Below are 16,067 nucleotides of genomic sequence, written 5' to 3'. Positions count from 1 at the left end.
TTTGCCACCATGCCCGGGTAATTTTTTATTTTTTTGTAGAGATGGGGTCTCACTATGTTGCCCAGGCTGGTCTTGAGCTGCTGGCCTCAAGTGATCCTCTTGCCTGTGCTGAGGACTGCAGCTGTGTGCCACCATACCTGGCTAATTTTTTATTTTTTTGTAGAGATGGGGTCTTGCTATGTTGCTCAGGCTGGTCTCAAACCCCTGGCCTCAAGAGATCCTCCTGCCTCAGCCTCCCAAAGTGCTGGGATTATAGGTATGAGCCACCGGACCTGGCCCACTACTCTTTTTGTCTCTCTGTCTCCCCAAATCTATTTTTGTCTCTTACTCCGGGACTCTCTCTTGGAGCTTCCCAACCCATCCCTCCTGCCTCCCCCTAAATCTTTCCATCCCTTTCTCACGTCCCTCTTTCTTGGCCTTGTAACGTTTCTGTGTCCTCTCTGCCCCAGGCCCCCTTTTCTCTGGATTCCTCCCAGCTCCCCCCTCTTTCCCAAGGGACTCGTCTCCAGAGGAGGTGGCTCCATCCCTAATTCCATCGACTCTACAGTTGAGAGGGAGCTTTTCCTCGCCCAGCTTCAATTCCCTCTGGGGCTCTGGCAAAACAGACTGGGAACTTTTACTTAAGGGGACAGCACCCCACCTCCAGGCAGGCGATGGTCCTTGGGGACCAAGCCCAGCGCCCTCAGGACCCGGCGTCTTTCCCTCCACCCTCGGCCAGCTAAGTTGCCCTCTGCGTGCTCACCCGCTCTCGTGCTGTCATTTCTTTTTTTTTTTTTTTTTGAGACGGAGTCTCGCTGTGTCTCCCAGGCTGGAGTGCAGTGGCGTGATCTCGGCTCACTGCAAGCTCCGCCTCCCGGGTTTACGCCATTCTCTCGCCTCAGCCTCCCAAGTAGCTGAGACTACAGGCGCCCGCCACCACGCCCGGCTAGTTTTTTGTATTTTTAGTAGAGACGGGGTTTCACCATGTTAGCCAGGATAGTCTCGATCTCCTGACCTCGTGATCCACCCGCCTCGGCCTCCCAAAGTGCTGGGATTACAGGCTTGAGCCACCGCGCCCGGCCGCTGTCATTTCTTTATCTCTTCTTTTCACGGAGTGTCTCGCTCTGTTGCCCAGGCTGGAGTGCAGTGGTGCGATATCAGCTCACTGTAACCTCTGCCCCCTGGGTTCCAGCGATTCTCCTGCCTCAGTTTCCCAAATAGCTGGGATTACAGGCTGGCACCACCATGCCTCGCTAATTTTTTTGTATTTTTAATAGAGACGGGGTTTCACCATGTTGGCCAGGCTGGTCTCAAACTCCTGACCTAAAGTGATCCGTCTACCTTGGTCTCCCAAAGTGCTGGGATTACAGGTGTGAGCCATCAAGCTTGGCCTGTTTTTCTTTTCTTCTTTTTTTAGAGATGAAGTCTCACTTTGTCACCCAGGCTGGAGTGCAATGGCGTAATCATAGCTCACTGTAGCCTCGTACTCCTGGGCTCAAGGAATCCTTCCACCTTAGCCTCCTGAATAGCTGGGACTATAGGCGCACCTGGCTAATTTTTGTATTATTAGTATTGTTATTTGTAGCGATGGGGTCTCGATCTGTTGCACAGGCTGGTCTTTAACTCTTGGCCTGAAGTCACCCTCCAGTGTCAGCCTCTTAAAGTACTGGGATTACGGACATGAGCCACCACCACTGAGATTACAAGAATGAACCACGGTGCCCAGCCCTGTCTCATTTCTTTCTCCATGACATCAGACTTCTTCCAAGGTCTTGCAAGGGGGTGGACGTGGGGGCAGCTGAGAGGGGGGAATCACCTGCATCGCCCTTCCCTTCCCTACTCCCAGAGGAAGCTCTGGCCACAGGATAGTGTTGATGTGACAAACAGCATTTATTCCAGACTCCAGTGTCCACAGATGATGGGGTCGGGTGGAGGTAGGGTGGGGGCAGGAGCGGGACCAGGGGCGGGGTGGGGGGTGAATCCAGTGTCAGACTCTGCAGCAAGACGTCAGGTGGGGGGACCAGCAAGGGAGGCGGGAGGTAAAAATAGCCCCGGCCAGCCGACCCTCAGAGCCTTGTCCCAGGCCTGGCCCTGGGCTTGGGTCCAGGAGCTATTCTGGGGCCTGGGAGAGTCACATTCCCTGAAGGAAGGCCCCCTCCCACCCACCCCCCTCCCTCTTCTTCCCTCCCGGAGGCAGGCAGCCGCTGTGAGTCCCTGCTTTGCGGCCTTGCTTTGCCGGCAGAGGCAGGAAGGGAGGGCTGGGCAGGGAGAGGGAAGAGGGAAGGCGGGGGTGGTTGCGGCGTGAGCAAGGCTGGTTCTCTGATGCCTGCAGCTCCAGGTCCAGGGACAGCCTCTAGGAGGTTCTTGGCTCAGCACTGGGGAGTGGATGGAGAGGTCAGCCTGTGCCCACAGGCGTGCTCCACTGCCCAGCAGGTCCCTTTCACCAGGGTGCCCAGGCCCTCACCCACCTCGTCTCTGAAGCCCCCGCTGCCACCCCTGGCTCCTCCGGAGGCACCTCCCATGAGAAGGCCGGTCTGCTCTGGCCTCTCCGACCCTGAGTGGCTCAGCTCTGGCTCCCCTGGTGGCCTGGGGGGAAGAGGCATCGGGCGGAGGCGTCGTGTTGGAGGTGCACACGGCAGGGGGAAGAACTGAGGATGGGGGTGGGTGGGGCTAGGATGCGGCTGGGGATGGAGGTGAAGATGGGGGTGTGCTGGGTGGGGGTGGCATGGGGATAGGGTAGGGGCTGGTAATGGCACTGGGGTTAGGCTTGGGCACGGGGATGCAGATGCTATTGGGGTTGGAGATGGGAATGGAGCTGGAGTTGGTTTTAGGATCAGTCTGGGATGGTTACGGATTGGAGGTGAGGATGGCCATGTGGTTGGGGCTGGAGACAAGGTTAGATGAGGAGGGGCTTGGGGAGGCTTAGGGGTTGGATTTGGAGTCAGGAATGGGGACAAGGGTGATTGGGGATGGGGACATGGGTGAAGTTGGCTTTGGGATGGTGGGGGACTAGGGTTGGGAAGTGGCTAGGTGAGGGCTGGATGGTGAGGGATGGGATTGGAGGAGAAACTGGAGTTAAGGGTGAGCTCAGGGGGATGATGGGTGTTGGGGCTGGAGGTTGGGGAGGATGGGGATGTGGCCAGGGCTAGAGAGGAGTTTAGATGGGGATGATTTGAAGGAGGTCATGGACTGCAGCTGAGGAGAGATTGGGGGTAGGGTTGGGATTGGAGACAGGGATGGAGTTGGGGATGAGACTGAACTAGGGGCAGGAGAGGAGATTAGGGAGGGGATGGTATTGATTTTGGCTTGGGGATGGGTTTGGGAATGGCTCTGGGTTGGGTTTGGGGCTGTAGTTGGCGTAAGGATGGGTTGGGGATGGCTGTGGATTAGTCTGGGTTGGGTTTGGGGCTGTAGTTGGGGATGAGGATGGCGTCGGGGATGGCTGTGGATTAGTCTGGGTTGGGTTTGGGGCTGTAGTTGGGGATGAGGATGGAGTCAGGGATGGCTGTGGATTAGTCTGGGTTGGGTTTGGGGCTGTAGTTGGGGTAAGGATGGGTTGGGGATGGCTGTGGATTAATCTGGGTTGGGTTGCAGCTGGGGATGAACATGGATTGGGGATGGAGGTGGATGTGGTGGGATGTAGGGTGGAGGATAAGATGTGGTTGAAGTTGGTTATGGGTTGAGCTTGGGGTTGAGGGTAGGGATGGGGTTAAACTATGGTGGTCATTGCAGATAGCAGGCCACTCACGGAGCCCCCTTCTCCCGCCGCCGGCGGCAGCCAGGTCCTCCTTTGCGTCTCATGCAGTAGAAGACAGCAACGACGAGGAGCAGGAGGCCCACGCTGACGGCCACGGCCATGACGGCCACTCCAGCCTGGGAGGTCTGGGGGCTCACTGCAGGGACAGGATGGAGAGAGGCACGGGTCAGGCAGTGAGCTCTGTCTGCCCCACGCCCGGCTCCTCTGCCACCACCTCAGTCACTCACCGGTGCCGAAGTGGAAGACGTGGCGCTTGTTCCCGTGGGGGTTGGAGGCTTCACAGGAGATGCCATCGCGGCTCAGGGCACTGGTCACTTTCAGGGTCAGAGAGCTGCTCACCCAACCCTGCCGTCCGGGGATTGGCTCTGCGGGCTGTGGAGGCTCCGATCAGGCCCCGGCTGGTGGGGTCAAGGGGTGGGGGTGAGGGCAGAGGTGAAAGACGTCCAGTCTCCCAGGAAGTGGAAAGGAGGATGCAATACTTGGATGAGTGAGAGGGGGCTCAGGGTGGAGAGGAAGGTCCCTTACGCTGCCCCCCAGTTGGCTCCAGCTGAGTTTGGGCTCTGGATGGCCGCGGGTGGAGCAGATGAGCGTGACTTCATCTCCTTCCCTCCAGCTGCCGTCTGCCTTGGGCTCTATTTCCGCTGCCCTTAGCTCTGGCAAGCCTGTGGGTGGTGGGGATGGGAAGAAAGTGAAGGGAGAGGAGGGAGAGAGAGAAGAGAGGAATCCAGCAGAAGACGGAGCCCCCAGCCAAGGACTCAGGGACTCGTCCTGTTTGTCCAGGTCCCACACCCCACACTGTCCCCATCCAAGCCCACCCCCTCCCTGCACCCTGAACCTTGGACCAGCAGCGTGAAGTTCTGGGTGCGGCTGAGGACCGGGACTGTGGGCAGGGAGGCCTCACATATGTAGGTGCCATTGGAATCGAAGGTGATAGAACTGAGTGACAGCATGGGGCCATCGCCCAGGGGAGTGGAGTCCTGGGGAGGGCAGAGGAGGAGGAGGACTCTGTGAGAAGGCGAGCAGCAAGGGGAGAGAGGAGGGTGCAAGTGTGGGGCCCGAGGGGGCTCCTTTCCCTCTCACCTTGGTCCAGCGTAGGGCGGGGGTGGGCAGGCCGTGCACAGAGCAGTTCACGACTGCACTGCTGTTTAGAGGTAAGGAAAGCACCTTCCCCTCGCTGAGCTCCAGGGGGTCCAGATCTGCAGTGGGGGACAGTCTGTCACTCTTCCCAGACCCCCACCCACTCAATTAGGGGCTCTCCAGGGGCCATTGGGGGTGCAAATATGAATGAACAGTTGGAAGCAGAGAACAGCAAGTATTCCTCCTGGCTTACCCCATCTCCATGAAATCTCCATTCTCCCATCCAGGCTCTCCAACCAAAAATCTAGCAGCCTAACCCCAAAATACATGCCCAAGACAATGACTTTTCTTCAGAGCTGACATCTGAGCCCATGGTTAACGAATAACCTTAGGTGTGGAAGGTGTCCCTTCTGTGACTTTAGCACCCAAACCTTTTGCTCAAACCCCAACCCTTGGGGTCACCTCCCTGTTACACCCAAACATCTTTTCTGCAAATTTTTGTTTTGTTCTGTTCTGTTTTTGAATAGAGACAAGGTGTTGCTATGTTGGCCAGGCTGGTCTCAAACTCCTGGCCTCAAGTGATCCTCTGTCTTGACCTCCCAAAGCGCTGGGATCACAGGTGTGAGCCCCTGCTCCTGGCCTCAGCAGGTCTTTATCTGGTCTGCTCTCAGGACGGATCCTCTTGCTTCCTTCCATCTCTGGCCCCAGGTTTGACTGTCCCGACCACCTCTTCACTAGCCTGCTCCTCCCTCTCGTTCATCCTCCACTGAGCAGCCAGAGGGATCTCTTAAAACACCCACTGGTCAGGCTGGGCGCGGTGGCTCATGCCTGTAATCCCAGCACTTTGGGAGGTTGAGATGTGTGCACCACCTGATGTCAGGAGTTCGAGACCAGCCTGGTCAACATGGTGAAACCCCATCTCTACTAAAAATCAAAGTTAGCTGGGCATGGTGGCGCGTGGCTGTAGTCCCAGCTACTGGGGAGGCTGAGGCAGGAGAATTGCTTGAACCCGGGAGGTGGAGGTTGCAGTGAGCCGAGATTGTGCCATTGCACTCCAGCCTGGGTGACAGAGTGAGACTCTGACTCAAAAAAAAAAAAAAAAAAAATCCACTGGTCATCCCTCCCCTCTGCATAAAACTCTGCAGTGGCTCCCCAATACTCTTGGCATCCAGGCCAAACTTTTTGAGGGTACCTAAAAGATGCTGCCTGATCTGGCCCTCACCCACCTCTTGAACCATCTCCCACTCTCCCCCACTCCTCCTGTGCTCCCAGCTACCCTGTTGTCTTGCTGTTTTTCTTGAGCAGACCAAGTTGGGGCCTGCCCCAGGGCCTTTGCACTTGCTCACTCCGTCTGCAGTGTTCTTCTTGTAGCTCTCTGCGTTTCTTTTCTTTTTTCTTTTTTTCTTTGAGACAGAATCTTGCTCTGTCACCCAGGCTGGAGTTCAGTGGCACAATCTCAGCTCACTTCAAACTCCGCCTCCCAGATTCTCCTGCCTCAGTCTCCTGGGTAGCTGGGATTACAGGCGCCAGCCACCATGCCTGGCTAATTTTTGTATTTTTAGTAGAGATGTGTTTCACCATGTTGGCCAGGCTGGTCTCAAACTCCTGACCTCAGATGATCCACCTGACTCGGCCTCCCAAAGTGCTGGGATTACAGGTGTGAGCCACCGTGCCTGGCCGTTCTCTGCGTTTCTGAGTCCACTCTGGTTTCTCACTCAAATATCTCTTCTCAGAGGCTTCCCTGACCTACCCTATTTTGGACACCCAGATCTTTCCTATAGCATGGAAAGACTTATTCCACCAGCTGCTGAGAAGGATGACAGCTGTCAGCCCGCAGCTGTCAGCCCTCTCTGGGAACTGCCTCAGCTGCTGAGAGCCCCTTGCCTAAGGCCAGCACACCTCTGAGGACTGGTTGATGTAGGGGTTATTAAGGCCCAGCCCCCTCACCCCAACTGGGGACAACTGTGAAGGGCCATCCTGGATTCCAAGTGCCCCGTGGGGCTGACCGAGGGCCCTCTTTCTTTCTTTCTTTTTTTTTTTTTTTGAGACAGAGTCTCACTGTCGCCCAGGCTGGAGTGCAATGGCATGATCTCGGTTCACTGCAACCTCCGCCTCCTAGGTTCAAGTGATTCTCCTGCCTCAGGCTCCTGAGAAGCTGGGATTACAGGCGCCTGCCACCACACCCAGCTAACTTTTGGTAGAGAGGGGGTTTCACCATGTTGGCCAGGCTGGTCTCTAACTCCTGACCTCAGGTGATCCACTCACCTCGGCCTCCCAAAGTGTCGGGATTACAGGCATGAGCCACGGCGCCTGGCCTACTTTTTTGTTTTTATTTTTCCAGAGACGGGGTCTTTCTCTGTCACTCAGGCTGGAGTGCAGTGGCACAATCTTGGCTGACTGCAATCTCAACCTCCCAGACTCAAGCGATCCTCCCACCTGGGCGTCTGAGTAGCTGGGACTACAGGAGTGTGCCGCTTTGCCTGGCTCATTTTTAATTTTTTTCTTTTTATACAAATGGGGTCTCCCTCTGTTGCCCAGGCTGGCCTCGAACTCCTGGGCTCAAACAATTCTCCTGCCTCGGCCTCTCAAAGTGCTGGAATTACAGGCATGAACCACTGCACCCAGCCCGAGGCCTTCTTTAGACTTCAGTCCAACTTCTAAATCTTGCTAAATCTTGCTTCCTTTGCCTCCCTAGATCCAAGAGGTGTGGATCCCGGGGTACTTCCCATAAACTTCTTGCCTGAAAACATCCAAATCAGAATGTGCTTCCCAGGAAAGCAGACTGCAACACCCGCCACCTAAAATAATCCCCTCTCCCGCTCTCTCTCACTGGTGGTATCACCTGTAGACACACTATTGTTACTGAAAGGGCTCTGTTAGCATTTACCATCTGTCTCCCCTACTGAAATAACAGCGGTGGCCTGTCTTGTTCACAGACATGTTCCCAGCATCTGGCGCAGGGTCTACCCCAGGAAGGGATATGCAAGAAGTGCTAAGGGAGAATACAGCCTTTCCCCAGGGTCTGGATAAAAATGAACTGAAAAGTGTTCTTAGAAGCCTGGGATTCAAGGGATTGGTTAGAAACAGATGGTAGGGGAGGATGGGCAGTGAAGGTGGGAACCAGAGGAGCCTGGGGGGTGATGAGGAGATAGCCTTGACTGGGGAGAAGGATCAGCTAATGGTGAAGCTGGCCAGGTGGGCCTCGAAGGCTATCGTGAGACACCTGGGCTCTCTCCCAAGGGTACTGGGGAGCCATGGCAGATTCTGAGCAGAGGAGGGTCAAGTTTGTGCTACGGAAAGAGCTCTTGACCAGATGCGGTGGCTCACTCCTGTAATCCCAGCACTCTGGGAGAGCAAGGCAGGAGGATCTCATGAGGAGTTCAAGACCAGCCTGGGTAACACAGCAAGCCAGGTCCTGTCTCTGGAAAAAAAAAAAAAAATTAGCCAGGTGTGGTGGAGCACCTGTGGTCTCAGCTACTTGGGAGGCTGAGGCGGGAGAATCACTTGAGCCCAGGAGGTCAAGGCTGTGGTGAGCTGTGATCATGGCACTGCACTTGAGCCTGGATAACAGAGCGAGATCCTATTTCTAAAAAAAAAAAATTAGAAGAAATTAAAAAAGAGAGCTGTCTGGTCTCTCTGGCTGCCTCGTGTAGGACAGATTAGAGGGGATGGAGGCAGGTGCTCGGAGAACCAGGACAAACACCACAGAAATGCAGAGAAAGGCCGGGTGCAGTGGCTCATACCTGTAATCCCAGCACTTTGGGAGGCTGAGGCGGGTGGATCACCTGAGGCCCGGAGTTCAAGACCAGCCTGACCAACATGGTGAAACCCCATCTCTACTAAGTACAAAAAATTAGCTGGGTGTGGTGGCGCATGCCTGTAGTCCCAGCTACTTGGGAGGCTGAATCAGGAGAATTGCTTGAACCTGGGAAGTGGAGGTTGCAGTGAGCCAAGATTGTGCCATTTGGGCCGGGCGCGGTGGCTCACGCCTGTAATCCCAGCACTTTGGGAGGCCGAGACGGGCGGATCACAAGGTCAGGAGATCGAGACCATCCTGGCTAACACGGTGAAACCCCGTCTCTACTAAAAGTACAAAAAAAACTAGCCGGGCGAGGTGGCGGGCGCCTGTAGTCCCAGCTACTCGGGAGGCTGAGGTTGGAGAATGGCGTAAACCCAGGAGGCGGAGCTTGTAGTGAGCCGAGTTCGCACCACTGCACCCCAGCCTGGGTGACAGAGCAAAGACTCCGTCTCAAAAAAAAAAAAAAAAAAAAAAAAAAAAAGATTGTGCCATTGCACTCCAGCCTAGGCGGCAAAAGCGAGACTCCGTCTGAAAAAACAAAACAAAACAAAACCCCAAAACACAAGAAATGCAGAGAAAGGGTTGAAGGCAGACTGTTTGGGATGACAGAGCAACTTCAGGGCTGTGGGGAGGAGGGTGCAGAGGCACTGATGCCAGGGCCCCTCCTGCCTGCCCCTTCCCCCAGGGCTCTCACAGGCCACACGCAGCTCCAGCGTCTTGGAGAGCTGCACGTCATCTGCTGCGTCGTAATCCTCCACTCTGCAGCCGTAGGTCCCGCTCTGACCCCTGGTCACTCCCTCCAGGGTCAAGTTCCCCTCGAAATTCGCATTCAGCACTTCCTCCTGCTCATCCTGGGAGACAGGGGACGAGGAACCAGGCTCAGAAGCCACCCTAGTTCAGCGGGCTTATGCTAGGTCAGAAGCCACCAGATTAGTGTCATGCTAAGCCAGAATCAGTGGTCAGGGTTTGTCAAGTCAGGTGGCATGCTAAGTCCTGACTCTCTCAAATCAGGGGTCAGAGGTCCTTTTAGTTCGTGGGCCACCAGATCAGGTGGTGACTAAGCCAGGGGCCTCCCAGGTCCCACATTAGAAGTTATGCAGGTTAGTAGGTCATGGAGGTCAGGGGCTGGGGGGTGGATCCCAGAGGGACCCTTGGGTGGGTCACCTGAAGGCGGAAAAGCGTATACTCCGGGCTGGGGCTGCCGTCCCCTCGGCAGAGCAGCTGGACAGTGTCACCCTCGCGTACCCAGCCTGCTGGAGTGGATGGGCTGCCCAACCAGAACTGCACGTGCTCCGTTGGATCTAAGGGAAGGGCAGGGAGATGGGAATCGTGATCACGGGAAGGGTCAAGGCTAGAGGACAGACAAGGGGTCAGTCCTGCATCCCAGTAGAGGGCTATGGCGGGTCAAAGGTTAGGGGTCATAGGTTTCAAGCCTCAGGTTCACACTTATTCTGAGGCAAAGTGCCAGAGTTCAGAGGTTGAAATAAACTGTGAGTATAGGTCAAGGGTCAGAGGTCCGTACGGGCGACGGGTCAGTGTGAGACTTGGAGCCAGATGTCATAGGGGGACCTGATTCAGTGTGAGAGAGTGTAAAGCACCATTTAGTCCTAAACTCCACGGGGTCCAGGGTGCTAAGTGGAGGTTGGAGGTCAGAGGTCATGATGGCGCTTGTGTGACCAACTGAGGTCAGAAGTCAGCGGCTAGCACTAGCACATTTTTTTAGCATGAAGTAGGGAGGTGGAGGGTCACAGGGGAGTGTTAGGCCACCAGGTGGAGGGTCAGGCCTCATGAGGTGTGGAGCCTGAGGTCAGAGGTCAAAGGCCAGCACAGACTCACAGTGCAGGGTGAGGTGGAAGGTGGGGCTGTCCAGGCGGCCGTGGCGGCCCTTGGGCAGGCTGTAGTGGGCAGCACAGTGGAAGCTGGCATCTCGGTCATCCTTGCGGAGCCGCAGGTAGAGAGTGCTGGTGAGGGACAGCAGGCCCGAGGCCTCCCGGACCGTGCGGCTGGTCATGTAGCCCTCTGGGAGAGATTAGGGGAGGTGGCAGTCAGCCAGGCCCCAGTCCCGCCACCCACCCCAGCCCACATCCCGCCGAGCTCCTGCGCTGCTCACTTGGGTTCATCTCTACGGGCACCTCCAGGCGCTGTCCGTTGCGATACCACGTGATCTTGGGGACCGGGTTCCCATTCCGGCTGTTGCAAGTGGCGATCTGAGGCAGACACAGGTGTGGCCCTGGGTTTGGAGCTGGGACTCTGAAGTCGGGGCTCCTCTCTCAGCCATTCTTGCCACTCAGACTTAGGAGCCGGGCTCCTAACTCCTGACTCTCCCAGGACCCAGGAGTCTGAATTCCTAGTCCCCGACTCCTCAGACTAAAGAGTTCAGGCCTCCAGCACCATCCTCCAGGGACTAAGGATTCTGGGTCCCCCAGCTCTCTCCTTCCCAGGACACAGGAGTCTTCCCCCTCTGCCCCTCCTTTTTTTTTTTCCTTTTCTTTTCTTTTCTTTTTTTTTTTTTTTTTGAGACGGAGTCTCGCTCTGTGGCCCAGGCTGGAGTGCAGTGGTGTGATCTTAGCTCACTGTAGCCTCTGCCTTCCGGATTCAAGTGATTCTCATGCCTCAGCCTCCCGAGTAGCTGGGATTACAGTTGCACACCACCGTGCCTGGCTAACTTTTGTATCTTTAGTAGAGACAGGGTTTCGTTATGTTGGCCAGGCTGGTCTGGAACTCCTGACCTCAGGTGATCTGCCTGCCTCCGCCTCCCAAAATGCTGGGATGAGAGGCATGAGCCACCTTGCCGGGCCTTGCCCATCATCCTTCATTACCCAGGGGTCCCCAGCCCCTCCTCCCTCAGACCCAGGAGTCCAGGGCCCTGTTTTCTCCTCCTCCAGGACCCTGGGACCAAGGTCCACCCGAGAGGTACCTCCTGGGCAGAGTCCTCCATCACAGATAGTGTCCCTTTGTTGGGGGAGACCTCAGTGGCCTCTGGCTTTGCTGTGAAAAAGATGTTCACGTCAGAAGACCCTGCCCTGTGCCCCTCCCTGCCTGCCTCCCTTCGGGGGATGTCTGTGGGCACTTACCAAACACGTTGAGCCGTGCAGTGGCCTCAGCAGTGCCTGCCGCCCCTGCCCTCACCACGCACACGTAGTCTCGCTCGTCGCCCACCTGGGCTTCAGCCAGTACCAGGCTCCCCTGGGAGTCCAGCTGGTATGGGGGACTGCGGCCCCGGGTGTCGTGCATTGTGACCTGGAGCTCAGAGCCCTGCATCTCGGCGGAGGCCAGGCGGGGGCGAGCTCCCGAGCGGTCGGTCTGCGGGCACACGGGAGTCTCTCAGCTCCTGGTGTCCCAGCGCTCCTCAGTCTCTCTCTCTCTCTCTCTGGGCCCTTTCTCTCTGCAGCTCCTGGCTCTGCCTCTTTTCCTCTTGTTATGGGTTTCCCTGGTCCCTCTGTCCCTCTGTCCCTCTCCACCTTCTGCCCCCATTCCCTATCAGTTCTTGATTTTTCCTGTCTCCTTTTCTCCATCTCATTCCAGTTCTATCCCTCTTCCTCCCCATCTCTCCCTCTCCGCTTGTCTCTCAAGCAGAGAGAGACAAGTCACCTGGCTGGAGTGCAGTGGCTTGATCTCGGTTCACTGCAACCTCCGCCTCCCAGGTTCAAGCGATTCTCCTGCCTCAGCCTCCCGAGTAGCTGGGACTACAGGCATGCACCACCACGCCCGGCTAATTTTTGTATTTTTAGTAGAGACAGGGTTTCACCATGTTAGTCAGGACGGTCTTGATCTCTTGACCTTGTGATCCACCCACCAAGGCCTCCCAAAGTGCTGGGATTACAGGTGTGAGCCACTGCGCCTAGCCTTCTCTCCTCGTTAGTCCTCCCTGACCCCTCGAGTCTCCTGCTTTCTTTTTTTCTTTTTCTTTTTGAGATGGAGTTTCACTCTTTTTCCCCAGGGTGGAGTGCAGTGGCACGATCTTGGCTCACTGCAACCTCCGCTTCCCAAGTTCAAGCGATTCTCCTACCTCAGCCTCCTGGGTAGCTGGGACTACCGTATTTTTTATTGTATTTTTTGTAGAGACGGGGTTTCGCCATGTTGGCCAAGCTGGTCTCGAACTCCTGACCTCAGGTGATCCACCCGCCTGGGCCTCCTAAAGTGCTGGGATTACGGGCATGAGCCACCGCACCCAGCCTCTCCTGCTTTCTTGGTGTCTGTCTCTGTTCTCTCTCTCAAGAGCCCACAGTCCAGAGCAGGTCAACGTCATTCTAGACTCAGCTGTGCCCAGACATGGGGCACCTTGCAAATCCCTTCTCCTCAGTGGGACTCAGTGACCCCATCTGTAACAAGGGGTGTGGCTTGGTGAATCTCTACAGACCTTAGGCACTGATGAGAGAATGAACATTTGCTGCCCTGCTGTGCCCTGACTCCAGGCCCCCCAGCCCCAAGCACTCACAAGGAACCATTCCAGCACATAATGGTCATGGGCTCCCGTAGGGGTGCAGTTCAGAATGACAGACTTTCCTCGCATCACCTCCACCAGCGGTGGCACAGACAAGCGCACCTCCGCCTGGGCATCTGCAAGAGGGCATCTGAGCTATTGTCCACCACACCAACAGGAAAAGCCCTCCAGACAGGGTCCTGTCTCCCCCAGGACCCAAGCGTTCAGGTCCCAGCCCCTCCTCCCTCAGACCCAGGAGTCCAGGTTCCAGCTCCTCCTTCCTCAGATCCAGGAGTCTGGGCCCCTGTCTCCTCCTCCCTCAGACCCAGGAGTCCAGTCCCCCAGCTCCTCCTCCCTCAGACCCAGGAGTCCAGGTTCCAGCTCCTTCCTCAGATCCAGGAGTCTGGGCCCCTGTCCCCTCCTCCCTCAGACCCAGGAGTCCAGTCCCCCAGCTCCTTCTCCCTCAGATCCAGAAGTCCAGGCCCCCAGCCCCTCCTCCCTCAGACCCAGGAGTCCAGACCCCCAGCCCCTCCTCCCTGAGATCCTTTCGCCCTCCATCCCTTCTCCCTGCATCTCTGGGTCTCAAATCCAACCCTCCCTGCACTTGCAGAGCTCAGGGCTCCTCCTCTGGGCTGCACAGGGCCCTGGGGTAATACTGCACCGGCCCTTGCTTCTCCCAACAGAGCACATGCCACCCCCCAGGGCAGGGCCAGGCCTGGCTCAGTCATTTGCCTCCAGCACCCTGGGCAGGGCCACCTCCATGATGATGGATAAATGTCTCTCTCCATCCCTGTCTCCACCTCTGCGTGTGTCTCTCCTCTTGGGTCTTCATCTCTGTCCCTGTCTCTGCCTCTCTCTCTGCACCTGCACCGTTCAGTCCCTGGGTCTCTTCCTCTTTCCCATGAGTGAGGGGCTGGGGTGTGGGCTGCGGCTGGGCCCGGAGCTTAGGCGGGATAGATGTGTGGGGGTGGTGAGGGGGGACAGGGCTGGGCAGGTTTCAGGAATGTGGGAGGGACAGGCTGGCTGAGACCTGCCCGGCCTGGAGCCAGAGCCCCCAACCGCCTCTTGGCCCCCCTCTCCATTTGATACAACAGCAAACGGGATATAAGGTGAGTCATCGTGCAACAGGATAAGGTTGAGGCCCAGGATCTTGGGAAGCTGAGTGCCTGGACACCTGGGATCAGAGGGAAGAGGAGGCTGGGGCCTGGGTGGAGTAGTTCTTGTAGAAAAACCACCACCCTCCCTCACCCTCTGGTCTGGCATCCTGGCATCAGCTCTCAGTGCTTCTTAGATACTCCCTTCCCTTCTCCGCTCAATCTGGCCCAGCCCCGCCCCTGGGGACCCACTACTGACCATGAGTGTGCCAGGGGCCTGGATTCCCAGGCACTCACCTCTGGCCCCAGCTTGTCCCCAGGGAGGGGTGATGGGGGCCAGGCTGGTGCCTAAGGCTGGGTCTGAGCTGCAGACAGCAAGTGGAGGCAGAGAGGTCCTCTCTCTTCCCCAATCTCTCTCACATCTCTCTGTCCCTCTGTCCCCAGCCCCCCACCCAGGGCCTCCTCTCCTTCTATCGCCATGCCCATGCAGGTGTGTAAATGTAGCTGAGGCCCCAGGAAGGGGGCCTGTCACTTGGAAACACTTTGTTCCACTGTCACTGCCCAGGGCTGGTGCTCCAGCCCTTTCCTGAGGGAGGCGGGTTCTTTATACTGGACTCTGGAAACTCCTAAATATGTACGGATCGCTGGTGTGGGGAAACATGGTCCTCGCTTCTCTAAGGGGTCCCTGGACCTCTTAAAACTTGAGAACCTTTGAGGGAGGAAGCCCTGGGGTTTTGATCCTCTGTGCCCTGGGGGAAGCCATTCTAGCCACTGGAGGCCTGGACTCCTGGCTCTGAGGAAAGAGGGCTGGGGGCCCAAATTCCAGGGTCTGAGGAAGGAGGCAGGTGGGACGCAGATTCCAGGGTGCTGAGTGGAAAGGGGGCTGACTTCTCTAGTTGCCTCTGATCCACCGCCTGGGTATCCCCAGCTCTCTTGCCTGGCTGTCCCCAGATCTCTCACTGGAAGGTGTACCTTCCAACACTCCCATATTCCTCCTTCTTGGGGTCCCCACATTTTGCTTCCTGGGGTCAGGGTAAAGCCCTTTCTCTTTGCTTTCCCGGGGTCCCCAGGGGCCTCCCCCGAGTCCCACCTTGCCCTCAGCCCGAGCCATACCTGGGTGCGCAGCCAGCAGGACTGCGAGCAACAGCAGCCGCGGGGCCCCGCGCGTCCGGGCCGGTGCGTCCGGGGGCTCCATGTTCACGGCGGCGGCGGCGACTGAGCCCCGGCTGCAGCTCGGCCGCAGCGGGGCTGGGAGCTAGAGGCCCCGCCCCCGGCAGCCCCGCCCCGCCCCGCCCTCCAGGCCCCCCTCGTCCCCACCAAGCCCGGGCGCGGGGCCAGGACCTCCCACTGCCCGGAGGGGACCTCCCAGTGCACGGGGCCAGGCTCGGGGCTCCTCCGCCCCCAAGCCCAGGACTGTCCAGGCTTACTGACCAGCGCCCGCAGCGGGGAGGCCTGATGGACCAGTGTAGCCGGTGACCCGAGCTGGGATCTCACCAGGCAATCGCGGACCCTCTCCCCGTTATTCTGACCAGGGGCCCTGGGGACTCGTCCCCACTGTGACCAGCAGCCTAGGCTGGCATTGTCGATTTTAACCAGCCGACGCCACTGCAACCGGTGGCTTACGATGGCCTCTCCCAGTGTAACTAATGGCCCCAAGTGTGCCGTCTGAGTGGCCTGCACTGGCCTCTCCCAGTCCAACCAGTGACCCCCGCAGCCTGACCAGTGGCCCCCAGCAGCTGTTCCCAGTATGCCCGGAGACGTTTTCCCCTGTGGTCAGTGCTCTGGTTCCTCGTCTGACCAGTAGCCTGGAATCAACCAGTTTAATCTTTTATCTTCAATGGTCTTCAAATCCAGTTCCTCCTAGACCGCTTTGATAATGGGGCTGGGGGTGGGGTACGGGGTGCCCTCTCGCTTGCTTACCCGTGGAAGGCCCTCCCA

At 57.4% G+C, this 16,067-nt stretch overlaps 1 protein-coding gene across 10 annotated transcripts; it reads right to left on the bottom strand.

The window, feature by feature from the left end:
* Positions 1 to 1,850: 1,850 nt before the first annotated feature.
* Positions 1,851 to 16,001, bottom strand: BCAM (basal cell adhesion molecule). Of its 10 annotated transcripts, none has more exons than XR_013409887.1 (15): positions 15,243 to 15,931; positions 13,051 to 13,172; positions 11,687 to 11,915; positions 11,530 to 11,600; positions 10,723 to 10,819; positions 10,449 to 10,631; positions 9,777 to 9,913; positions 9,307 to 9,463; positions 4,817 to 4,932; positions 4,572 to 4,713; positions 4,262 to 4,398; positions 3,964 to 4,134; positions 3,728 to 3,872; positions 2,448 to 2,565; positions 1,851 to 2,354 (listed from the first exon to the last, which is right to left on the bottom strand). XR_013409887.1 is itself a non-coding variant. In XM_015124240.3 (15 exons), exons 1-15 carry the CDS (start codon positions 15,322 to 15,324, stop codon positions 2,349 to 2,351), a joined length of 1,887 nt encoding a protein of 628 aa, XP_014979726.1. In that variant the 5' UTR covers positions 15,325 to 16,001; the 3' UTR covers positions 1,851 to 2,348. The 10 variants fall into 10 exon arrangements, 9 of the variants coding, with proteins under 9 accessions (XP_014979726.1, XP_077836468.1, XP_077836469.1 ...); XM_015124240.3 differs by having other exon boundaries at positions 3,964 to 4,108; positions 15,243 to 16,001; XM_077980342.1 differs by having other exon boundaries at positions 3,964 to 4,108; positions 4,817 to 4,976; positions 9,261 to 9,463.
* Between the last annotated feature and the right edge of the window lie 66 nt (positions 16,002 to 16,067).

Source organism: Macaca mulatta, chromosome 19 (assembly GCF_049350105.2).
Source record: "Macaca mulatta isolate MMU2019108-1 chromosome 19, T2T-MMU8v2.0, whole genome shotgun sequence".
In the NCBI taxonomy this organism is placed as follows: domain Eukaryota; kingdom Metazoa; phylum Chordata; class Mammalia; order Primates; family Cercopithecidae; genus Macaca; species Macaca mulatta.
Note: the sequence above shows the minus strand (reverse complement) of the source record. Positions and strands in the feature narration are given on the sequence as shown.

Coding starts and splice junctions, on each gene's coding strand:
- BCAM (XM_077980342.1), bottom strand. CDS start 15,324: ATGGAGCCCCCGGACGCACCGGCCCGGACGCGCGGGGCCCCGCGGCTG. Junction 13,173..15,242: donor CCTGCTGGCTGCGCACCCAG/GTATGGCTCGGG, acceptor GCCCTCTTGCAG/ATGCCCAGGCGGAGGTGCGC. Junction 10,632..10,722: donor GCCCGTAGAGATGAACCCAA/GTGAGCAGCGCA, acceptor AATCTCTCCCAG/AGGGCTACATGACCAGCCGC.